General features: G+C 35.9%; 1 protein-coding gene across 1 annotated transcript in view; it reads right to left on the bottom strand.

Annotated features, from left to right (window-relative positions):
• LOC143019966 (putative E3 ubiquitin-protein ligase HERC1) overlaps window positions 1–26,348 on the bottom strand; it is a gene marked incomplete at its 5' end in the record, with an annotated part of 228,531 nt that overhangs the window by 168,135 nt on the left and 34,048 nt on the right. The window contains 4 exon segments of the mRNA XM_076176020.1: window positions 381–509; window positions 6,378–6,515; window positions 13,599–13,759; window positions 13,855–14,040. Coding sequence (XP_076032135.1) covers window positions 381–509; window positions 6,378–6,515; window positions 13,599–13,759; window positions 13,855–14,040 — 614 coding nt within the window.

Below are 26,348 nucleotides of genomic sequence, written 5' to 3'. Positions count from 1 at the left end.
ATAGTCACCGCTTATATCGATCGTTCTCTCTTTCACCCGCGAATTTTGAAAACCACAGAGAATGGGATTCAGGGCACATTTGAGAGAATGTAAAAACACAGGGGCGACTACAATAAATATAATCAAGACGCCGATATGGCAGCGTCGCGAATCCACTTGCTCCTCATGACGCCTACGTGTGCGGCACCGTATGGAAGGGGTTAAATATATCATATCGTCGTCGTCGTCATCGTAAAGTCGAACAATCGTAAGTCGCGGCCATCGTAAGTCGACGTTTACCTGTATATATATATATATATATATATATATATATATATATATATATATATATATATATATATATATATATATACACACACACACACACATAAAATACAAACCTAAAAAGAAGTTCTCTTAGAGCAGCTGCTTCGTTCCCTAAGAACATTGGAGACATTCCCCCAGCTAATGCAAGGGCTAAATGGGTATTCAACAGGCGAAGACAAAACAAGACAAACTGTTCTTGATCTCTGAGAGATAACACAAAAGATATAAAAGAACATATTAATTAATAAAGAAAATTACATGTCATAAGAGCTTGTAATTAATCATTTCAAGTAAGAGAGTGCAGCCAACACTGACTAAACTGACAGTGAAGGTAATCTAGGTAGGATAGAGACAGTAGCATGGGAAACTGGATATGCCAATCTCTGGCAACAGTGATCTGCTCACCAAAAATGCTATTTGTGTAGTTCTTTTTATGATTTATGTATATATAGAATGTTTTGTTGCACTCTGAAAGGCAGTCTGTCTGTTGCTATGAGCCTCCTTTGCAGGAGATCCACAACTCTCAAGTGACCAGGAACAACCACCAGGCAGGCCCAAAAGTCACTCAGGGACAAAATATTGAGTTGCTGTCAAGAAAATGCTAGTGTGGGACACTGTATTCTGTGTGGTGGTTACATCTTTGGCAGTTTAAATCTATGGCCAGGCCCATCAATTGTTGGTATTGTTTTAATGATGGATAGTGTTCTTTATATCTCATCCTTTACTAATAGCCCTAACATTTTCTTCCAAAGGATTACAAAGAAAGAGCATGCCAACAGGAGACCTTTTGGTCTATAATTAAGTTGGATTTGCAAAAAAAAAAAAAAAAAAAAAATAATAAAATAAAATTAATAAATAAAAATAATAATGATAAATACATACATATACCAAAGGGAGGTAGCCAAAAATCAAAGGCATAAAAACCACTCCCACCCATTTCATCCCCAATATACTCCACTCTCCTCCACCCTCTTCCCTGGGTCAGAACCAGTATCACAAGACACAGCACATCCACAGCGGTTGCGTCAATTTATTTCTCACACATGCTCCCTCACCCCCCACCCCCTACCCACTCCCCCTCATGCATCACAGCATCATTCATACACAACCCCTCTCCATTCATCCCTATCTTTTGTCCTCTCCCATCCTTCCTCAACAGACATTCCCCTCTTTCCCAATGCCCCTTTTACCCCATCCATCCATCTCATCCTTGGTCATCCCCTCATGTTCACTCCTTCCACCTCTGCCTTCCACACCTCTTTTACTAATCTTTCTTCACTCATTCTTTCCATGTGTCCAAACCATCCCAATACTCTTTCATCAACCCTATTTCCCAACTCCCTTTTCACCCCTTTTCTCCTCCTCACTTCCTCATCTCTCACTCTATCCAGCCTAGTAACCCCTATCATACTTCTCTGGCACCTCATCTCAAACATATCAAGAAATGTAGTATAATATAATTTGGGAAAAGCAAAAACAGTGGGACAATATAAGATTGGTACAAAGGAAGTTAAAAAAAAGTCAACTCGGAAAAAGACCTAGGATTAACTATCACCAATGACATGGCACTAGACAAATATATCAAAAAATTAACCGGAGAAAGTTTCAATTTATCAAGATCAATGAAAGTGGCCTTTGATTACATGGAGGTAGAAATGGTAGAGAAAATATTAGTTACATTGATAAGATCAAAATTGGAGTATGCTGAGACACTATGGACACCTAGTACTAAAAAGAATATAAAGAAATTAGAATTCAAAGAGCAAAGACATAGATGTCACCAACACTCTCCAAATTGACATAAAAAAGACTGGACAAATTTGAACTACCAACCCTGGAACAAAGAAGAGAAAGAGGAGACCTACTAACCACCTACAGAATTATGAAAGGGATGGAAGTTCTTGATAGAGATGATTTACTGAAGTGGGATAGGAGAAAAACAAGAGGACATAAAAAGAAACTTAAAAAGGATAGTTATAGGAGAGATCTGAAAATGAATAGCTTTCCACACACAGTGATAGATATCTGGAACAAACTGAACGAGGAAACAGTGAGTGCAAAAACTATACAAGAATTTAAGATCAAACTGGATGCTGAAAGATACAAAAGTGGGTGACTACAAGCATAGCTCTCTTCCCGTAAAATACAACTAGGTAAATACACACATCCCTAAAGTGAGGTGGGAGAAAAATAAGAGGACACAAAAAGAAACATTCACACCCAAGTGTCTAAAACTATCCACTTCCTCCAGTTTCTCTTCCTAAATACTCACTTCCAGTCTGCTGCCACATTCTCCCCTTGTACATCCCAACACCTTACTTTTACCCACATTTATCTTCAACTTCCTTCTTTTGCACACTTTCCCAAACTCTGTCACTTACTTCCTCAATTCCTCCTCTGATCCTGCTACAAGTGCAGTGTCATCAGCAAATAACTGGATTATCTCTCACTTTTCTCTATTTTCTTTAACCATCTCCAATCCCTGACCCACCACCATTGCATTTGCCTCTCGCAACACCCCATTCATGTATAAATTGAACAGCCAGGATGACATAACACATCTCTGATGAAGTCCCACCTTTACCTCAAACCACTCTCTCCATTTCTAATCCAAACACAAGCTCTACTACTCTCATAGAAACTCCTGACTGATCTTAATAGCTTTCCTTCTATCCCATATATCTGCAATATTTCTCACAGTGCCTTCATGTCTACCCTGTCGTAAGCCCTTTCCAGATCCATAGAAGCCCAAAATACATCCATACCTTTTCCTATAGCTTTCTCACATATTTATCTTACCACAAAATCTGAGCTACATAACCCCTACTTATCCTAAACCCACACTGTTCCTCACCAATTACTCCCTCTCTTACTCTACTATTCCTCTCAATCAAAACCCTCCCATAAGCCTTCCCAACTACACTCAACAAGCTGATCCCTCTGAAACTACTACGCTCACACTTGTCCCCTTTTCCTTTGTAAAGTGGAACCATACAGGCACTCCTTCAGTCCTCCGGCACTCTACCCTCTCTTAAACAAACATTAAATAACCTCCCCAACCAGTCCACCATCACTATACCTACTTTTTTCAGACATTCTGCATGGCATCCATCCAACCCAGGTGCTTTACCTGCTCTCATCATCTTAACAGCTGCTTTCACTTCATCTTTCCTTATTCCTACTCCATTTTCCTCATTCATCATAGTCATTTTCTTAGCACATCCCACTGCAACTACCTTTCCCTCCCTATCTTCCTTCACATTTTTTTTTTTTTTTACTTTCACATCTGCTCTCCTCTTTGCCTCCTATATCTTATTCTTTACTTTGTTTCTCTTTTCTTTGTACCTCTCATATGATTCCCTCGTCCTATTTTGTAATCAATCTGTGAAAGCTCACCTCTTCTCTTCTTTGCTTCCTCATCCCACCACTCACTACCCTTCCTTCCATTTCCTCCTGTCCTTGTTCCACACACCATCTTTGCATACCTTGTGACTCCTTGAACCATCCCCATTCCTCCTCCACTCCTAGTTCTACTCTATCCTTCACTCCTTCCCACTCCTCTCGCAGCTTCTTCTTGTACTCCTTTTCTTTCTCATTTAAGCAATTCACTCTAAGCACCTCCCTACCTTCTGTCCTTTCCTTTTTTCTCCATCTATCCTCCACTCTCAACTTACCTTCCACCAAAAAATTATCTGATATTCCCTCACTCTAACCCCTTAGAACATGTACATCCTTAACTCTTTCTACTATACTCCTGATTACCAATATATAGTCCATTAATGTTCTACCACCCTTCCATCCACCACAGAGTTAGGCAAAAAAAGGAACTGAATATTCTGAGAAATGGTACAGGACAGAAACAAGGGGTGGGGGGGACAGCTTAACGGAGAGACAGTCACAGTATAATAAAGTATTATCATTTCTCTATCACAGACAAAATGATGTGTGGCTCTGGTCCATATAGACCCTAAAGTATCAGCTGTATGCTACTTAGCCACAATAACATACAGCCAATAAAATTAAATCAAATTAATAAGTAAACAAATAAATAGATGATGATACATAATAAACATATAAATAATAAATAATAACCAGATATTTATTAATAAATTATAATACATGATAAATAAATAAATAAATAATAAAAATAAAAACAAATAATAAATGATAATGAATAAGTAAAAACAACAAATAAAGCAAATGGTAGGCATTACAGCATACTGCTTAGGTATTTATCTAAATGAATCTCAACACTGTGAATTGTACTACATTGGAATACCTCTCCAGGAAGTTTATTCCATCCATTTGCTACATGGATGGCGAATCTGTTTCTACTCCCAAATTAAATCTAATTCCTAACAGTTTGATGTCATTATTCCTTGTTTGATTTGTGTCCAGTGTGAAAATTACATCACTTTTAATGTTGTCAATTCCTTTTAGAATTTTAAAGACATGTATCAAATCACCCGAGTCTACGCTTTTTTTAGGGAAAATAGATTCAAATGTTTAAATTGATTTTTATGAGATTTATTTCTGATATTTGGAATCAGTTTTGTGGTTTGCTGTTGTACTTTTTTCAATCTGTCAATGTCTTTAATGGGATTCAGTGACCATTCAGAAACAACATATTTCAAATGTGGATAAACAATTTATATTGCTTGTTAATGATGGATGGACTTTTAAAATCAAAAGATTGCACAATTAGTTCCTAGAATCTTATTTGCTTCCTCTAAGGTGGAAAAACATTGCTTAGATGATTTGAGATTATCACTGATAATTACACTGAGATCCTTTTCAATATCCACTTTTATTTATGAATTTCCAAATAACTTGTAATCACACTTATTGTTTTTTTTACCTATGTGCATAACTTTACATGTGTGTTAAATTTCATTAGCCATTTTTCAGACCATTGCTGTAGTTTATCTAAATTTTCTTGCATATCTAATTGGTTTTAATCATTTGCCATTCTGCACAGTTTTGTAACATCAGCAAGTTTAGAGACCATAAATTTCAGTTCATGGTCTATATTATCTATATACACTATGAATAGAAGTGGTCCAAGAATAGAAACCTGAGGAACTCCACTCATAACATTTTTCCATCAAGAAGTTTTGCCATTTAGAACTCTGTTTATGATCGTTTAACCAATTACTTGTCCAGCTTAATAGGCTACCACATATTCCATGTGAAGCTAATTTGGCAAGTGGTTTTTCGTGCAGGTTGGTCTCAAAAGCCTTCTCAAAGTCCAGCTATATTTTATCTATATTGTTTCTTTTGCCATTATTTGAGATGACTGTGTAGTAGAATTTGATTAGGTTAGACTGTGTAGTAGAATTTGAATAGGTTAGTCACAAAAAAAAAAAATTCAATCTGAATCCATACTGGCTCTCATTTATTACAGTTACCATCTAAATGGTATTTGATAGCATCTCTGATGATAGTTTCCATTATTTTTCCTATGATTCAGGTTAAGTTTATGGGTCTGTAGTTCATTGGCTTCTTTTTGTAATTATCAGTAATAACTTTAAAATATCTAAACATTGTATTTCTGCCCCAGAAAAAAACAAACAAATAAGTTGATGGGATTGATAGCACAATCTCTTGACTTCAAAAGTCCAGTTATCACTGCCAAATGTATAGATCACCAGGTAATCTACCCTTGGAATATTATATTGTATGGTCCCTAGATCTCTGCAGGCATTAATAGATTGGAAAAGTAATACAATGGTAAGCCACAAAATTCATACCAAATATGATAAACAAAAAATATGAAATAATACAGTTCAAAGTTTAAACTGTATACCTATACATATTCTTTTTTATCCTACCTCATAATGGACCTAAAGGTCTTCTGTTGGCTTTATCACTGTAACTCATTAATCTTGGCACACTAGAAAATTCATATGGTTAAAAGCTTCCCTTAACATAATAGCCACAAAAAATATGTGACAATGAATATCACTGCCTATGAGTTAAATACAGAGTGCAAGTATGTACAAAGATTTTTTTTTACAACTAAACCTATTTGGAGGAAAAAAAACTCAATGAATTACACCTATTGAACATACTTGGTTGAAGTGAAAGGATTTGGAGGAGAATGTTCTTCAGTTCCAAAATGACAAAATTTTTCTATAAAACGACGAAGAAGGGAAAAGGTTCCCTCCTGAAGATCAATGCAAAAAGGCCTATGCCATGATACCACTCTCCTGTAAAATGAGATATTCACATTATGAAATATTCATTATTAGTTCCTAGCTCTAGCCATTATATTGCCATTAAACAAAGAAAAACTCTGTTATTTCAACAATACAACACTGAATTCAATCCATACAGTCCATGTGATATCTATGGGGCCATCAATGTTTCTGTCACTACACTTGCCCCATAAAGGCTAGTAGCATTCAGGATTTATCACAAAAGTTGTGACATAAATACTACAATAAATTTAAACCTTAGACATATGAAAGCACTGGGAATGCCTATTAACAGTAAAAAGTGAAGAGACAGGTAAGTGTGTAGTGGAGTGGAAGGAGGTTTCTTCAAGGTTAATGTGGATGAAGGTGAAGCTGGGAAGGAAGATGTGGGTTTTTGTAAGTGCATATGGACCTGGTAGTGAGAAGAGTATAGAAGAAAGGGAGGCTTTTTGGTTGATAACAAATACAATGTTTAGGAAGAAAGTCAAGCATAAGTATACATGGGAGAGGGTGGTGGATGGAAGGGTGGTATATATAGCATTCATACAGTGGTAACTAGGAGTATAGAAGGAAGAGTTAAAGATGTACATGTTCTGAGGGGAGAGAGTGGGGGAATATCAGATCATTTTTTGGTGGAACGTAAGTTGAGAGTGGAGGATAGGTGGAGAAAGAGAAGATCAGAAGGTAGGGAGGTACTTAGAGTGAACTGCTTGAATGAGAAAGAAAAGGAGAAGGAGTATAAAGAAGAAGCTTAGAGAGGATTGGGAGGGAGTGAAGGATAGAGTAGAACTAGGAATGGAGGAGGAATGGGGATGGTTCAAGGAGGGAGTCATAAGGTGTACAAAGATGGTGTGTGGAACAAGGCGGATAGAAGGAAATAGAAGGAAGGATAGTGAGTGGTGGGATGAGGAAGCAAAAAAGGGTGTAGGAGAGAAGAAGCAGTCTTTCATAGATTGGTTACAAATTAGGACGAGGGAATCATATGAGAGGTACAAAGTAAAGAGAAGAGAAGTAAAGCATAAGATAAGGGAGGCAAAGAGGAGAGCAGATGTGAAATGGGTTAAGAGTATGACAGAAAATTTTGAAAGTAATAAAAAAAAATGTTTTGGAAAGAAATTAAGAGAGGAAGAGGAAGTGAATCAAGGAGAGAAGAAAAAGTAAAAGGTGCACATAGAGAGATGATAATGGAAGAGAAGGCATTAAGAGGAAGGTGGGCAGAGTATTTTAGGGAGTTGCTAAATGTGAAGGAGGATAGGGAGGGAAAGGTAATGGCAGTGGGAAGTGCTAAGAAAATGACCATGATGAGTGAGGAAAATGGAGGAGAATTAAGGAAAGATGAAGTGAAGCCAGGTGTTAAAATGATAAGAGCAGGTAAGGCACCTAGGTTGGATGGATGCCATGCAAAATGTCTGAAAAAAGGAGGTACAGTGATGCTAGACTGGCTGGTGAGGTTATTTGATGTTTGTTTAAGAGAGGGTAGAGTGCCGGAGGACTGGAGGAGTGCCTGTATAGTTCCACTTTACAAGGGAAAGGGGGACAAGTGTGAGTGTAGTAGTTTCAGAGGGATCAGCTTGTTAAGTGTAGTTGGGAAGGCTTATGGGAGGGTCTTGATTAAGAGGATTAGGAGAGGAACAGAGGGAGTAATTGGTGAGGAACAGTGTGGGTTTAGGACAGGTAGGGGTTGTGTAGATCAGATTTTGTGGTAAGATAGATATGTGAGAAAGCTAAAGTAAAAGGTAAGGATATATTTTGGGGTTCTATGGATCTGGAAAAGGCTTATGACAGGGTAGACAGGAAGGCACCATGGGAGGTATTGCAGATATATGGGATAGGAGGAAAGCTGTTATGAGCAGTCAAGAGTTTCTATGAGAGTAGTAGAGCTTGTGTTAGAATTAGAAATGGAGAGAGTGAGTGGTTTGAGGTAAAGGTGGGACTTCGTCAGGGATGTGTTATGTCACAGTGGCTGTTCAATTTATACATGAATGGGGTGGTGCGAGAGGTGAATGCAAGGATAGTGGGTCAGAGATTGGGGATGGTTAAAGAAAAAGGAGAAAAGTGGGAGATAAGCCAGTTGTTGTTTGCTGATGATACTGCACTTGTAGCAGGATCAGAGGATGGATTGAGGAAGTTAGTGACAGAGTTTGGTAAGGTGTGCAAAAGAAGGCTGAAGGTAAATGTGGGTAAGAATTAAGGTGATGAGATGTACAAGGGGAGAAAGTGGCAGCAGACTGGAAGTGAATATTAAGGGAGAGAGACTGGAGGAAGTGGATAGTTTTAGATACTTGGATGTGAATGTGGCAGGAAAAAGAGGAGTGGGGGTGGAGGTAGAATGTAGATTAAGAGAAGCGAGTAAATGCCTTGGTGGATTAAAAAGTATAAAGAGAAATAGACACTTGGGAATGAATGCTAAGAGGAGATTGCATTTACCTTGTTGTATTTTAAGGGAAAGGGAGCTATGCTCATGGTGACCCATCTTTGTATCTCACAAGATCAAGTTTGTTCTTACATTCTTGTGTGGTGTTTGCACACACTATTTTTTCATCCAGTTTGTTCCAGATATCTATCACTCTGTGTGGGAAGCTATTCTTTTTCAGGTCTCTTCTGTAGTTGTCCTTTTTGAGTTTCTTTGCATATCCTCTTGTTTTTCCTCTGTCCCACTTTAATAAGTCCTCTCTATCAAGGAGTTCCTTGCCTTTCATAATCCTGTAGATGGCTAGTAGGTCCCCTCATTCTTTTCTTTGTTCCAGGGTCAGCAATTCCAGTTCAGCCAATCTTTGTTCATATATTAAGTTTGAAAGTGTTGCAGCCATCTTTGCCATTGCTCTTTGTATTCTTTCTAATTTTCTTACATTCTTTTTTGTACTGGGTGACCATATCATCACTGCATATTCCAGTTTTGACCTTACCAGTGTAATATTTTTTTCATCATTCCCCTCTCCAGGTATTTAAAAGCCACCTGTATTGATCTCAACAAATTGTATGTTTCTCTGACTATTTTATATATATGTTTATCTGGAGACATGTCTTTGATGATGATTACTCTTAGGTCCTTTTGAGAATTTACTTTCTTTAATTTTCTATGTCACTTTTATATTGTCCTGAATTTTCCTAAATTCAATTATAATGCATTTGTTGTTGTTGAATTCTATTTCCCATTCCTTGCTCCATTCTCAGACTTTGTTCAGATCACTTTGTAATGACTCAGTCTTTTTCGAAACTTATTTTCTTTCATAATTTTGCGTCATCTGCAAAGAACTTCATGTAATATTCAATACTTTTGTCCATGTCATTTACATATATAGCAAACATTATCAGAACTAGCACTGACCCCTATGGGATGCCACTACTCATTTCTTCCCACTTTGAATATTTGCCCCTAAACACGACTCTCATTTTTCTTCCATGTAGGAAGTCCTCCATACAATTCAATAGTTTTCCATGTATGCCTCCTATTGTTTCCAGTTTATATGGCAATTTTCTGTGTGGTACCTTGTCAAATGCCTTTTGTAAGTCCAGGAAGGCACAGTCTGACCAGCTATCCCTTTCTTGCAATATATCTATCAATCTTGAATAGAAACAGATCAAATTAGTGGTACATGATCTTCTCTGTCTGAATCCAAATTGCCTCAGGTTCAGTATATTATTCTCCTCCAGACATTTTGTCCATCTATCTTTGATGATTCTCTCACAAATTTTAACTATTGTACTTGTGAGGGTCTAAATTTGTTGGATCTTCCTTATTTTCCCCCTTATATATTGGCATTATATTGCCATTTTTCCAGTCTTCTGGCAATTTTCCTTCTTTGAGTGAGCCTTCAATTACTTTGTATATTTTTCCTATTAGTTCATCTATACATTCCTTTAGTATCCAGTTTGCAACTCTGTCTGGGTCATATGACTTGTCAACGTCAAGCTTTAGTATTTGATTCCTTATTTCATTCTGAGTGACATTTAATTCCTCATTGGGGAAGATCTTACTTCATTTCTTTGGTCACAATTTTGTAGATTTTCTTTTTCTTTTGTGAACACAGATTTGAAATGTTTGTTCATAATATTCGTCATTTCTATGTCCTCTGTGTATTTTCTATTACCCTGATGTAATTTAAGTATTTCCTGTTTGTTAAAAGCTTGCCATTTACATATCTACAAAATAATTTGGGTTTATCTTTACATTTGTCTATTATGTCCTTTTCATAGTTTCTTTTTTCTTCCCTACATATTTTTGCATATTCATTTCTTAGTTTGGTGTGTATTTTCCATTTATCAGGTTTTTTTCCTTTTTCCCATCTTTTCCAGGCTTTATCTCTTCTGTATTTTGCCTCACTGCACTTCTAATTGTACCAGCATTTTATGTATACCCTTTCCTGTTTTTGTTTAGGTACATACTTGTCCACTCCTTCATTATAGATTTCTTTCAAAATTGCCCATTTCTCTTCCACCTTTGTTTCTTCATTATCAAAATTTTCCCAATTTGCTTCTTGAAAGAATTTTATAAGTTTCTTAAAATCTGTTTTGTTATACATCAGTCTTCCTTTTCTGTATTTTTCATTTATTTCTATAGTTGTTTCTTCATTTAATTCTAGTTCCAGTAGTATGCGATAATTTTTTCCGATTGGTGTCTTGTATTCAATTTTATCCACAATTTCTAGTTCTGATGTGAATATCAAATCCAATCTCGACAGTCCATCCTTATTTCTATATCTGGTATTTTCCTTCACCCATTCTGTCAATGTGTAATCAATGGTCATTTCCAATGATACGTTTCCCCAATGATCTTCTCCACCTTTCACAGTCATTTCTTCCCAACATATTTCTTTTGAGTTAAAATCACCCATAATTACCAGATTTCCTTCTTTTTTTCATGTTTCATTTAGTGTTTGTCTTGTGTCTTCCAGCATTTTGGAGTGTTCACTTTCATTCCATTTGTGAGTTTTAGGTGGGACATCACTGCATACTTTCTATTTTTCATATCTCTCTTCTCAACTTTTATCATAATCAGCTCCACATTATTCTCTCCTTCTATGAATTTTGTCGCATTTAGGTTTTTCTTGGTTAGTAACATGACTCCTCCACCCTGCTTTGCTCCTATGTTTCTAATCCAACAATTGTAAGCCTTGGCCTATACTATTTGGTGGTAATGATCCTTTCAATTTCATCTCCACAATTCCCATTATATCTGATTTTTCTTGTTCTAGTCATTTAGTTCATCTATTCCTGATATCAATCTATGTTGGTATATGTTACCTTTAATTATTTTTCCTTTTCTGCCTTTTCTTCTAATTCCTGTGTTTCCTTTTCTCTTATATACCATTTCCTCAGTCTCAAGCCCATTATTCTCCAAAACAAAAAAATCCTTCCTTTCATTTTCTGTTCTTTTTTCATTTTTTTTTTCCTTAGCTTCCTGTTTTAGTGTTCTTTTTCTCTCTTTTTCTTCACTCAGTTCCTTTCTTATCCATAAATTTTTGTAGCTATTACTTTTTGCTAGTCTTCCTGCATTTGATCATATTTCTTCCACTATCTTCTGTGAATTTAGCTTTATTTTGAGAGGTCTATTCTCTTCAGAATATTTTCCCATTCTGTATATTTCTTCTATTTCCTTTTCAAATTCTTGTCCTTCCTCCTGTATTTCTTTTAGTATTTCCCTTACTATATTATTCTCCTCTTTTTCCCTTTGGAACCTGATTAGTTCATGTTTTTCTTTAAAGCCATAAATTACACATTTTTTCCTGTCTATTGCGTCTCTTACCCAATCTTTTTTTTTCTTTATCACTTTTATCACAGTGTCCTTTGTACTTTCATTAATTTGTTCTTTTACTATTTCTTTAAACAGTATTTTTTGTTTTTCTTTATCTTCTTTCATTTAGTTTTTAATTTCCATCATGTTTTTTTCCACCAACTTTTCTTGCCTCTATTAATATCTTCTCAACTGCCCTCAGCAAAGTTTAATTTTTGTGTCATAATTTTTCAGCTTTTCATGATAATTTTTTACTATGGCTAGTTCCTTTTTCATTTCTTCTATTTCCCTAATTAATACTGCATTTTCCTTTCTCAATTCACTCACTTCTTTGTATAATTGGATATGTTCCCTTTTCCATTCAACAATTTCCCTTTTCATTTCAGATATTTCTTGATTTATTAATATATTTTTGAAGTCCATACCTTTTTCTGTTCTAAATCCAGAGAATAAATCATCTTCATATCTAGGACTGTCAACATTACAAATTCTTTTTCTAAACACTCCCAAAGGCGTTTCAAACTTACTCATGTCTAGTCTTCTTTTGGTCGTCTCAGTGTATGTCAGTTTATCATCATTTTTTTCAATTTCCTTTTTTTTTTTTTGTAATAAACTTAATCACTTTGATACATCATGGTTTCACAACTCGCTATCACCCCCACTCTTCTACTAGTATGAAGGAGTGATTGTGCCAACAGCACTGAATGGGGAAGAAACATGGAATATAAGAAAGGAAGAGAGAAAGAGTTTGAAGGTGTTTGAGATGAAATGTCTTGTGACATTGCTTCTGACCCAGGGCAATGGACAAGATGCAGGGATAACCCATCTTCCAAGTGAGAGAAGGGAGGGAAGAGGGGAGTGTGTAGGGGATGGAGTGGGTGGTAATGGTTTCTATGCCTTTGTTTTTTGGCTACCTCCCATGTAAGGGGGAAAAATCTTTGGTATATATATGTATGTTTAGTTTCACTGTACCTCAATAACCAACAGTCTTTGAGGACTTCTGAAAAGAAATGTTGGACTCTTATCTGTGTTGCACTGGTGTGGGTCTGTTTTTATATCATTGGCTTACAGAAGGAGGAGGAGGAGGAGAGTGGTTCTATTTTGTTATGTGAAAAAGTAGGGGATAAAATAGTCAAAGCTGATATAGAAAGATCTTGAACCCAGTCCAGATATTGAGTGCCTGCTAATGCAAATCCAGATGGAGGTATGTTGCTGGACCACCACTAACAAATAGCTACTTCTGGTCTCTGGGACTACCTACACTGGAGGGGAGAAAGACTATATAATTTCAAACTGATTTAGGTTAGGACTGTATGGGTTACGAACCCACTAAAATTTCATGTAGAGGAAATGCCACTAGCCTGTCTGTTGGTAAAGCTGTCCAGGCAATGGAATGTGTGGTTCCAGCACTAATTTGTTGAATTGGTCCCTCTAACCTCAGCACCTTTTTGGGTCTGGTAATTGGAGACACAGTATGACCTTGTCCACACTGGCCCATTGTGTTGGAGCCCCATGCATAAACCTAAAAAAAATATAATTGACTCATCAAGTTTTTATTTCAATGATTGATGAACTTGTTTTACACTCATATTTATATCAGTTATATATAAAACCTACCTCTGACTCGTGTGTTAAAGCAAGTACATGTGAATCTCCAGCTGAAATGTCCACAATCCGGTGGCTTGCTAAGTCTTCCACAGGTCTTGGCCTTAACATAGTCGCCTCTGCTGATCCAATAGCAAGACAGGCTCCTGAACCCCATGCCCACACCTGAAAATGGGTGTTGTTGCCACATTCACCTCCCTTGAATGAGAGGGGAACAAAAAACCATCAGACTAACATCAGCATTCAGCACCCAGAAGTTGATTAGGAACAACTAACAATACAGAGAAGCAACCATCATAACCACAATAAAAATTATTACAAAATTAAAAACAAAACAAAGCCAGTAATGCAAAGCTACAACTTTTCAGGATCAGTTGAACTGAATGAAAATATATTATCAAGATTGTGATATGTATAGTCTTCATATATACAAGAAAAAAGTGGGAAAGTAAAAAATTATCCACACTTTTGCCATAACATATCTTTATTATAGCCACACTGTGTTCTGTACATGCATGCTTATAGTTGGTACTATTGTGGTCATGTGATTGAAGTTTGAGCCTGATCATGCCATTTTGCTTTCTGTCCTTATAGTACATGGCCAATGCAGTAGCAGTATGCACCAAGAACAAAGAGAAGAGAGCCAATTTCTCTGGCCAGAAGATATGTCTGGTGCTGAAATTCTTTGGTGGCTCTTAGCACAACATGGGGTCATACACACCGCATAGAAGTGTGTATGAGTGAATTGAGAAGTTTAAAAGTAGCCAGACAAACATTACTCATGAAGAGGTAGCAGGATGCCCATCAACCTCCACCTTGCTTGTCCGGCCACTTTTAAACTTCTCATTCCACTCACACACACTTCTATATGGTAGTGCACTTTCCCCATATTGCGCTAAAAGCCTCCTATGAATTTCAGCCCCTGACACACCTTCTGACCAGAGAACTCAGTTCACTTCTCTTAGTTTTTCCTTGGTGTATACTGCTAGTGGAACAATCATGTTTAGACTGTAAAGACAGAAAACAAAATAGCAGGAACAGACTCAAACTTCAATCATGTGACCACAACACTACAAACAATAAGCATGCATGTGAAGAATACATTGTGACACTAACAAAAATATGTTATGGCAAAAGTGTGGATAATTTTTTACTCTCCCCCATGTATATGTATGCGTATGTATGTATGTACCTGTATATATATATATATATATATATATATATATATATATATATATACATATATATATATATATATATGTTTGTGTGTGTGTGTGTGTATTTACCTAGTTGTATTTTACAGGACAAGAGCTATGCTCATAGTGACCCATTTTCGTATCTCTCCACATCCAGTTTATTCTTAAAATTGTGTATAGTTTTGGCATTCACTGTTTCTCCATTTAGTTTGTTTCAGACATAAATCACTCTATGTGGGAAGCTATTCTTTTTTCAAATCTCTTCTGTAACTGTCCTACTTTAGCTTCTTTTTGTGTCCTCTAGTTTCTCTTCTGTCCCACTCTAATAAGTTGTTGCTATAAAGAATTTCCATCCCTGTCATAATTCTGTAAATGGTCAACAAATCACCTCTTTCTCTTCTCTGTTCCAGTGTTGATAGATGTAATTTCTCCAATCTTTGTTCATATGTCAAATTTGATAGTGTAGGTGCCATTTTTGTTGCTGCTCTTTGATTTTTTTTTTCTTTTTTTTTTCCTTAGGTGCCCATAGTTTTGCAGCACACTCTAGGTCTTATTAGTGTAACCACTATTTTCTTGACCATTTCTTCATCCATGTAGTCAAACACATGTCAATAAATTATTAGGAGAGGCTTTTAACTTGTTAAGTTAAGTCTCTCCAAATAATTGATTGACACATTTATCAGGTGTCAAGTCACTTGAGATAATCACTACCAGGTCCCTATCTGAAATGACTTTTTGACTTCCTTGTTTTCAATTTTATATTGACCCAATATTCTATTTTTGTTTTTTCCAATTTCCATTATGCTACATTTCTTAATGTTGGAAGTTCACTTCACATCTGACTCCATTCTCATATTTTGTCTAGGTTTTCTTGTAGCGATCTGCAATCTTCTTCTGTGCTTACTCTTGAGTAATTTGGCATCGTCAGCAAAGAAGTTCATGTAACAATTCACTCCCTCATCCATATCATTTATATATATGGCAAACATTAAAGGAGCCAATACAGAGCCTTGTGGGATGCCACTCTTCACAACATAGCTTAACTTGTACTCCTCCTATTATTTCAATTTTTCTTATTAATTTTTTATGTGATACTTTGTCAACAGCCTTCTGCATGTCCAAGAAGGCACAATCTGCCCAGCTATCTCTTTCTTGTATTATCTCAATTAATCTCGAGTAAAAGCATATTAAGTTTGTGGTACACAATCTTCCACTTATAAAGCCAAATTGTTTAGGGTTTAATATTTTATTCTCTTCCAAGTTTTTTATTCATTTGTTTATGATACTTTTTTGCATATTTTTGCTACTGTGCTTGTAAGGGATACTGGTCTGAAGTTTGTTGGATCTTATTTGTTTCCTCCTTTATATATTAGTACTATGTTTGCATCTTTCCAATCTTGCTGTACCTTTCCTTCTTTGAGTGAAATGTCTATTATTTTGTATAATTTGGCCGTCAGTTCATCTATACACTCTTTCAGTATCCAATTTGTAATTCCATCTGGTCCATGTGATTTCCTAACATCTAGGTTTTTTATTTGGTCTCTTATTTCTTTCTGTGTTACCTTTATTTCCTTCATTTTAGGGGATCTTTCTTGTTGTCCATCTTCCCAAATTTGTGAGCTCTCAATTGTAATAACAGACCTGAAATGTCTGATCATAACTTCTGCCATTTCTGTGTCATCTATATATCCTTTATCTCCTTCATCCAGTTTTACAATTTTGCGTTTATCTTTTAATTTGTCATTTACATATCTGTAAAAGAGTTTAGGTTGATCCTTACATTTGTCTATAATATCTTTTTCATAGTTTCTTTTTTCTTTCCGGCGTATATTCACATATTTGTTCCTGAGTTTTATATATGTTTGCCATTTGGATGTTTTTTGTCTCTTTTCCATTTTTTCCAGGTTTTGTCTCTTCTGTGTAGCCTCACTGCATCTTTTGTTATACCAACACTTTATATAAATCTCTTTTTGTTTCTTTTTTGGTACATATTTATCAATTCCTTCCTTGTACTTTTCTTTGAATATGTTCCATTTGTCTTCCATCTTTGTTTCCTCTTTGGAGAATTTATCCCAGTTTGTATTTTGGTAAAATTTTCTTGGTTTTACAAAATTCTCTATGTTTATCATTCCTTCCTACATTGTTTTGTTCTTTTCATTCAAACTCTATTAGTATATGGTCACTCTTTCCAATTGGTGTTTTATACTCCATTTTGTTCACGATATCTAGTTCAGAAGTTAATACCAAGTCTAGTTTCAATGGTTCCTCATTGTTTCTATATCTAGTATTTTCCTTAACCCATTGTGTTAAGGTGTATTCGATGGTCATATCCAGTAGAATGTTGCTCCAAAGTTCTTCTCCCCCTTTTACTATCATTTCTTCCCAGATTATATCCTTTGCATTAAAATCACCCATAATTACTATGTTACCACCCTCTTTCAGTAACTCATTTAGCACATTCATTGTGTCTTCCAGTAATTTAGAATGATCACTATCAGACCAAGCCTGTGTTTTTGGTGGCACATACAGTGCTACAAATTTTCTGCTTTTCATATTTTTGTTTACAACTTTAATCATTATTAATTCCACATACATTATCTTTGCCTTCATTTATCTTTGTCACATTTAAACCCTTTTTGGTCAATATCATGACACCTCCTCCCTGCTCATCTGTTCTATTTTTCGTCCAGTGGTTGTATAGACTTTGTCCCACTATATTTGTTGATAGAGATCCTTTCAGTTTTGTTTCCACAATTCCCATAATGTCAGGTTTCTCTATTTCTAGATAGTCATTTAGTTAATTAATTCCAGAGATCATACTATCGATATATGTGTATGCCACTTCTAGTTTCGTATTTTCTTCTCTTTTTTGGTTTAAGTTTCCCTTTTTCTCATGTACCATTTTTTCAGTCTCAAGTCCGGTACTCTCCAAAATAAAATTCGTTTTTTTTCCGTCTCTGTTCTTTTCTCATTTCTATCATTTCCTTCAATTCTGAGAGCCTTGTCTTTCTCTTTTTCCTCATCACTCATTTCCTTTTTTATCCATGTTTGAATTTCTCGCTGTTTGCTAATTTGACCACTTTCCATAATACCTCCTCGGTTATCATTTGAGTTCTTAGTTTTATTTTCATAGATCTATGTTGCTTTTCTTTTGAATATTTGCCTATCCTGTGAATTTCATCAATTTCTTCATCAAAATTTTACCCTTAGTCCTGTATTTCTTTCAAATTTTCCTTAGCTATTTCCTTTTCCTCCTTTTCTCTCTGTTATTTATACATATGTTTTTCTTGGATACCATGGACCACAATGCATTTAACTTTGTCAACTGTATCTCTCATCCAGTTTTCCTTTTCTTTTATTACTTTCATGACTGTTTCTTTTGTATTTTCCTCCATCTGCTTTTGTAATATTTCTCTAAAACATATTTTTTTCATTTTCCTGATTTTGTTTCCATTGAATTTTTATTTCAATGAGGTCTGTTTCTTTGACTCTTCCACCTTTCTGCTCACTACTTGTAATTGCTCTCTAACCTCCTTTTTCAGTTCATAATTTTTATTTTTTTCCTAATTTTTCATTCTCTCATTTTCTCTTTTAAGACACAATTTTGCTCTTTAGGTCACTCAACTCTCTAATTGTTTGCTTGTTACTCTTATGCAAGATAATCAATTCCCTAAGTATAGCACAGTAGTCCAATTTTAAATCTATGATTTCTTCCAATAATTCGTCTTATTTTGAGATTTCTTAATGCATTGCTATATCTAACTTCTCCATCTTTATCTAAGCCTTTACCTATTTTGCCTGGATTTCTTTGAAAACCTGAAAAATTGTTGTTTTCCCACCTTTGGTTTATCCTTGGAGTGTCAATTAAACATGTTTTTTGGGAGTGACACCTCTTGGTGATTCCACCTTACTTATATCCAGGCCTCTCTTCATTGGTTCATTTAATATTCTTTCATCTTTTTCTTTTTCCATTGTGCCAACTATACTTATTTCAAGAACTGGATTTTACCTTGTCAGTCACATGAGAAACATAGCTTACACATCCCGCACAATAACTGGTGAATGTTTGTGAATATGGTGTATGTTAGATGGATCTAGGAATTACATGTGTATCTGTCTAAATTTAGTATACAGTATGCTATTCTCATGAAGTTTTGTCTTTTATTTCCAATTTTTCCTCAAACAAGGTTGACTGGGTGAAAGCATACACCCACCCATCCAAAAACCCATTTGTTGTCCTTCTTGTCTCAGCTTCTTGTCTCCCCTGCCACACTGCTTAAGTCAGATGTAAAACAACAAGAAATAACACCTCCACAGTGTGACCCAGGAGCCAAAAGCTGGTTCACCCCCCGCTGCTTCATTATACTGTGATCTTCCCCCACCCCAACTTGTCTGCTATTTCCTCCTATTCGGAACCACTCCCCATTAAAATCTATTTTTTCTATCAGGACAGATGACAGGTTAGACTAAAGACTCAGTAGGAGGGAAAGCCATTGATGAAAGATAAGTATGGAAGATGCAGAACTCAGAATGCCAAAATTGGAAGTTAGAATAGGATCAAGTTTAAAATAAACCAAAGGTCAGATAAAGAAATCAGAAATAAAATATTATAGTTCATATTATGATAAAGACACTGGTAACAAAATAGAACCTACAAAGTCAGTTAGGAAGCAGAAAGAATAGAAAATACAGAAGGGGTAACTCAATGAGTCTACTTAATTATAGGTCAGGCAAAAGAAAGAGATCAGAAGCAGAAAGAGTCAGTCAGTCAGAGAGAATGGGCGTTGACCAAGGGGTTACTTATTTATGTTGGTGTTTCAGAGTGGTTACATTTGTGTTATGTAAGTGAAATTTTTATGTTGGAAATATATAGAAAAACTAAACCAAATGTTTACTTGGGATACGAACCCATGCCTCCAAAAAGACTGGCGCCTCAAACCAGTCTCTTCAGAGGCATGGGCTCAAATCCTACTACTGCCACTATTTATACTGGATGTTAGCTTGGCCAAGAAAACTTTTTTTTCTTTTTTTTCTTCTTTTTATTTCCAACATAGATTTTTCAATTACATAACAATCTTACACAAATGTAACCACACCAAAACACCAAAATGAATTAAATTTGTAAGCCCTAGGTCAATATCCTTTTTCTCTGACTGACTGACTCTTTCTCTTGGTTTCTGATCTCTTTTTTCTGTCTGACCTACAATTAAACAGACTCATTGAGTTACCCCCTTGTTTGATGGACATTCTTTTTGCATCCAATGTCTTCTTCACCCCATCCATCCACCTCATTCTTGGTCTTTCCCTTAAGTTCCTCCATCTACTTCTGCTTTCCACACTTTTTGCCAGTCTTCCTTCACTTATTCTTTTCACTTGCCCAAAATATCTTAGTATTCTTTGATCAACCCTATTTGCCAGGTCACCATCCCTGCTCTCTGTCACACCTTTACCTCTTTCTCTATCCATTGTTGTAATCCCCACCATACTTCTTATATACATCATCTCAAAAATATTTAGTCTCTTCCTTTATGATTCCTTTAAATTTTATGTCTTCACTTTGCATTTATTTCCTGATACCTATTTCTCATGACACCTTTCATTGTCCTCACACATTCATTTGCTTAACTTATATATTAATTCACTTCCATCCTAATTTCTCCATTCTACGTGTGATCCCAAATACTTTAAGCTCTCCACTTCCTCCACAGCCTCTCACCCGTTAAACTCACCTCAAACCCAATGCCATCTTCATTCCACACAACAACATAACAATTCTTCTTTGAGTGGCTTATAGGCCAGTCTGGTGGTTGTTGCTTGTTAGCTGGAAGCCATGGGCCTCCTGGAAGAGTCTTGAGGTAATGGATTAATTGATCTTTGATCCTTTAATGATTACAAAGCTAATGTTTCAGGTCTTCCCTTGTATACCTTGTTTAAAAGTCTGGGAATTATCTTTGTTGCTGCTTTTTGTATTCTATCTGGTTTATATCTTTCACTCTGTGTGAGAATCATACCATTGCTACATATTTCAATTTAGGATGGATTAGTGTCTAAGATTCTTCTTAATAATCTCTTCATCCACACAGTAAAAAGCAACAGTTATATTGATCAGTAATCCTTATGCCACACAATATTATTTATACAGGGTGTTCGGGATAAATTTGACACTTTTTTGGAAAGGAAAGAAAAAGTCATATCTTGACCAAAAATTTATGTATTCTCAAAATTCATGATGCATCTCTTAGAGGATCTTTCGCCAAATAAAGCTCACTCAAAAAAGTCGCCCTAAGGCTCCACTACAGCCTCCAGTCAGGGCCTGAACCTGCAACACACGGCCTTCATGGTGTCCTTCAAGAGACACCCGATCACCAGTATGATCCTGCCAATCAGTTCATCTTTGGTGTTGTAGGCTGTACAATTGGTGTCTTTTTCAACTGTACCCGCACATATAATAGTCCATGGGGTTGCAATTAGGTGAGTTGGGGGGCCAGATGTTGGGGCTAGTGAAGTCTCAGACAGCCACTTCTGGGTTTTCTCAGAGGTGTGACATGGAGCTGAGTCCTGCTGCCATATGTATGGTCTTTCCACAGCCACACTCTACCCAGCACTTGACAACTGTGGAGAGCAACTCAATATAGCCACCTGAAATGAGTCCAAGTCCCTCTTCAAAGATGTGGGGTGGCATGATGTGGCTTTTGCTGGAAACACATCCAAAGATCATCATAATTTGAGGGAGCTTGGTCTTCAAGAAGCACGGGACTTTGTGCGGACTGTAGGCTAGCCGCCTGTTATTCTGCGCATTGTACAACTGGTCCCGGCAGAAGTTCTTTTCATCTGAGAATCAGAGCATCCCCAGCTCAACTGGGTGTTTGACCTTGCTGAGGAGTTTCTTGGGTTTTGTAAGGCAGTTCCTTGGGCCTTGGTAGTGAGCTGTTGGCTCTTGCACCTCTTGTATAAGGAATAGTGAAGATCCTCGTTCAGCACTTTCTTCTTAGTCGCTATTCCGACGTCCATCTCTCTTGGGAAGGTCTGCATTGCCTTGCCTGGATCTTGCCACACATTTTTTGTAGCTTCTTGACAGATTTTGTTGTGTGGACAGAGTCAAAACACTTGCTATAATCTTTTCTGCAAGCCACTGCTTCCACATCTCTGTCACAATTCTCCAGCTCACATATCATGGCCTTCATGGTATTCAAGAAGCACTGAGCTGCAGCTAAGCTTTCTGAATTTTTTCATCCAGCATGATGCAGGTCACTCTCTTCCAATATTCCAGTGCTTTCCAGTTGTCCATGCTCTCTAGCTCTCACACCCACCAATAGTACACAGACTCAGCTACCCATTGAACTTTACCGCTATTAAATCCTTCAAATGGTTCTGAAATGGCAGAAGAAAAAAAAAATCAAATTTATCCCGAACATACTATATATGTCAGGTGACAGTGTTCTTTATCAACACTCAGATCTTTCTTCTTTTTGCTCTTTGTATTTGTATAATTTTCAACTAAAAAATTCAATCATGGTCTTTTTTGAGCTATTCCATTATCTCTAAAGTTTTGCATTTTCTGGCACTAAAATTTATTTTCCTATCTTCAGTATATTACATATATATATATATATATATATATATATATATATATATATATATATATATATATATATATATATATATATATATATATATATATATATATATATATATACATATACATATATAGATATAAATACCTACCCAACAACCTATAGTCCTTTTTATCTCTCACTCTTATGATCTTTGCATTGTCCCTTGTGGGACTGATAATCATAAACCTCCATCCTGACATTTTCTTTTACTGTTGCCCTCATTTACCTGTTCTTCAAGAAACCTTTCATCAACTCAAGAAGGTTACCTCTTAGTGCTGGTGCCAATGTCTAACCTGCCAGAAGTTGTACTACCAGCTGAGAAATGTCAGTGCCAATAAAGAGAAAACCCCCTATGTAGACACAAATTTACTCAGATGGAAATTAATGTACAAATCCTATCTCCACAAGGAGGTGCAGCCCTAAGGGGCCAGTGCCTGGACTCTGGATCATGTCCAAAAACTTTCTTTTTTGCACCTATAACCTGGGAGGTAGAATTCAACACCAAGAAGTGCAGTATAACTGAATTTGGGGAAAGCAACAATAGAATATCAGGACAGTATAAAATTGGCAGAAAAGAAGTAAAGAAAGTAAATACTGAAAGGGACCTAGGAGTAATCATCACCAAAGACATGTCACCACATAAACATATATATAAAATAGTTGGAGAGACATACAATTTGTTGAGATCAATAAAGGTGGCCTTTAAATATCTGGGTAAAGAAATTATTAAGAAAATATTACAAACACTGATAAGGCCAAAACTGGAATATGCAGAGCTGATATGGTCACCCAGTACAAAAAAAAATATAAGAAAATTAGAAAGAATACAAAGAGCGATGACAAAGATGGCCCCAATACTTTCAAACCTGACATATCAACAAAGACTGGCCAAACTGGAATTGCCAACCTGGAACAAAGAAAAAAATGAGGGAACCTACTAACCATCTACAGAATTATGAAAGGAAAAGAACGCCTTTATAGAGAGGACCTATTAAAAAGGGACAGAGGAAAAACAAGAGGACATGCAATGAAACTCAAAAAGGATAACTACAGAAGAGACCTGAAAAAGAACAGCTTCCCACATAGTGTGATAGATATATGGAACAAATTGGGTGATAAAATAGTGTGTGCAAAAATGATACGCGAATTTAAAAACATTCTAGATAAAACAAGATAAGAAGACAGGGCACCACGAGCATAGCTCCCCTTCCTGTAAAATTTAACTAGGTAAATACAACTAGATAAATACAGTGAAGGGTGGAGAAGACCTCTGGGGAAACATACTACTTAATATGACCAATGAATACACAATGACTCAGTGGATAAAAGAAAATACCAGATACAGAACCAATGAGGAACCATCAAGACCAGATTTAATACTTATGTCAGAATCTGAAATTGTGGACAGAATTGATTACAAAACTCCAATACGGAGGAGTGACCATGTACTAAAAGAATTTGAACTAAAAAAGCTTAAGAAGAAATGAGAAACATAGAATAGGAAGACTAATGTACAACAAAATGAATTTTGAGAAACTCAAAAAATTCTTTTGAAACGCAAACTGGATAAATTCCTAAATGAAGAAACAAAGATGGAAGAGAAATAGAAATAATAAAAGAAATTTATAATGAGGGAGTGAACAAATATCTAACACAACAAAAGCAAGAAAGAGTATACATAAAAAACTGGTACAACAAAAATTATAGTGAGGCTAAGGATAAAAGAGACAAAGCTTGGAAAAGATGGAAAAAAGACAACAAAATTTGTAAATGGCAAATATATATCAAACTAACAAATGAATATGTAAAAATACACAAAGATGAAAAGAGAAACTATGAAAGAGATATATTAGAAAAATGCAAGGAACAGCGTAAACTATTTTACAGGTATGTAAATGATAAACTAAAAAATAAACAAGAAATGGAAAAGCTGTGCCAGGGAAATTATGAATATACAAAAGAAGTAGAAATGGTTGAAATTATGAACAATCATTTCAAATTGGTATTCACAATTGAAAGTCCACAGAACTGTGCAGGAATAGAGAGAGAGAGAGAGATCCCACCCCTAAAGAAGAAAATAACTGTAACACAGAAGGAAATTAGAGACCAATTAAAAAACCTAGATTGCAGAAAATTACACGGCCTGGATGGAATTGCAAATTGGATATTGAAAGCATGCATAGAGGAGTTGATGGACAAAATATACAATTAAATACTCACTCAAAGAAGGAAAGGTACCACAGGACTGAAAAATGTAAATATTGTACCAATATATAAAGGAGGAAACAAGGAAAATCCAACCAACTACAGACTGGTCTCCTTAACAAGCACAATAGCCAAAATATGTGAAAAATTTATCAAAGGTTGATGAGTTAAACATCTGGAAGAAAAAAACTATACTGAATCCAAATCAAATTGGATTTAGACAAGGAAGATCATGTACAATAAACCTGATCTGCTTCTATTCAAAACTAATAGAAACAATACAAGAAAGGGATGGATCAGCACACTGTGCCTTTCTAGACCTACAAAAAGCATTTGATAAAGTACCATACAAAAACTAATAATAATAATAGAATCAATAGGTGGCATCAAAGGAAAATTATTGGAATAGATGGAAGACTTCCTGACTGAGAGAAAAATGAGGGTAGTAATTATAGACTAATACTCAAATTGAGAAGAAATGATAAGTGGTGTCGCAAGGTTCGGTATTGGCCCCAATCATGTTTGCCATTTAAATAAATGACATGGATGAAGGAGTGGAGTGTTATATGAATTTCTTCACAGATGATGCAAAAATACTAAAAAGTAAGAGCAGAGGAGGATTGTGAATCATTACAGTTAGACCTAGACAAAATCTAGAAATGGACTTAAAAGTGGGAAGTGAACTTCATTATCAAGAAGTGTAGTATAGTGGAGTTTGGAAAAAGTAAAAATAGAATATAAAGAAGTTATAGAATTGGTGAAGAAGTCAAAAAAGAAGTTGGAAAGAGACCTTGGAGTAATAATCAGCAAAGACATGACACCAGACAAAAATATCAATAGAATAGTTGGAGAAACCTTCAACCTATTAAGGCTAATGAAAGTGGAATTTGACTATTTGGACGAGGAAATTATTAAAAAAATATTAGTTACACTAATAAGACCAAAACTAGAGCACACAACAACACTATGGACACCCAGTACTAAAAAGATCAAGAAATTAGAAAGAATACAAAGAGCAACAACCAAGTTGGCACCAACTCTCCAAATTAACATATGAACAAAGACTGTCCAAATTGGAACTACCAACTCTGGAACAAAGAAGAGAAAGAGATCTGCTGACTATTTATAGAATCATGAAAGGACTGGAAATCCTAGATAGGGATGATTTATTAAAATGGTACAGTGAAAAAACAAGAGGACGCGAAAAGAAACTCAAAAAGGATAACTATTGAAGATATCTGAAAAAAATAGCTTCCCACATAGAGTGCGGGATACCTGGAATAACTTGGATAAAGAAACAGTGTGTGCAAATACTATTCAAGATTTTAACCCCTTCCATACGGTGCCGCACACGTAGGCGTCATGAGGAGCAAGTGGATTCGCGACGCTGCCATATCGGCGTCTTGATTATATTTATTGTAGTCGCCCCTGTGTTTTTACATTCTCCCAAATGCGCCCTGAATCCCATTCTCTATGGTTTTCAAAATTC

The sequence above is a fragment of the Oratosquilla oratoria genome, chromosome 38 (assembly GCF_046742065.1).
Source record: "Oratosquilla oratoria isolate Oo_2021 chromosome 38, ASM4674206v1, whole genome shotgun sequence".
Classification (NCBI taxonomy): Eukaryota; Metazoa; Arthropoda; class Malacostraca; order Stomatopoda; family Squillidae; genus Oratosquilla; species Oratosquilla oratoria.
Note: the sequence above shows the minus strand (reverse complement) of the source record. Positions and strands in the feature narration are given on the sequence as shown.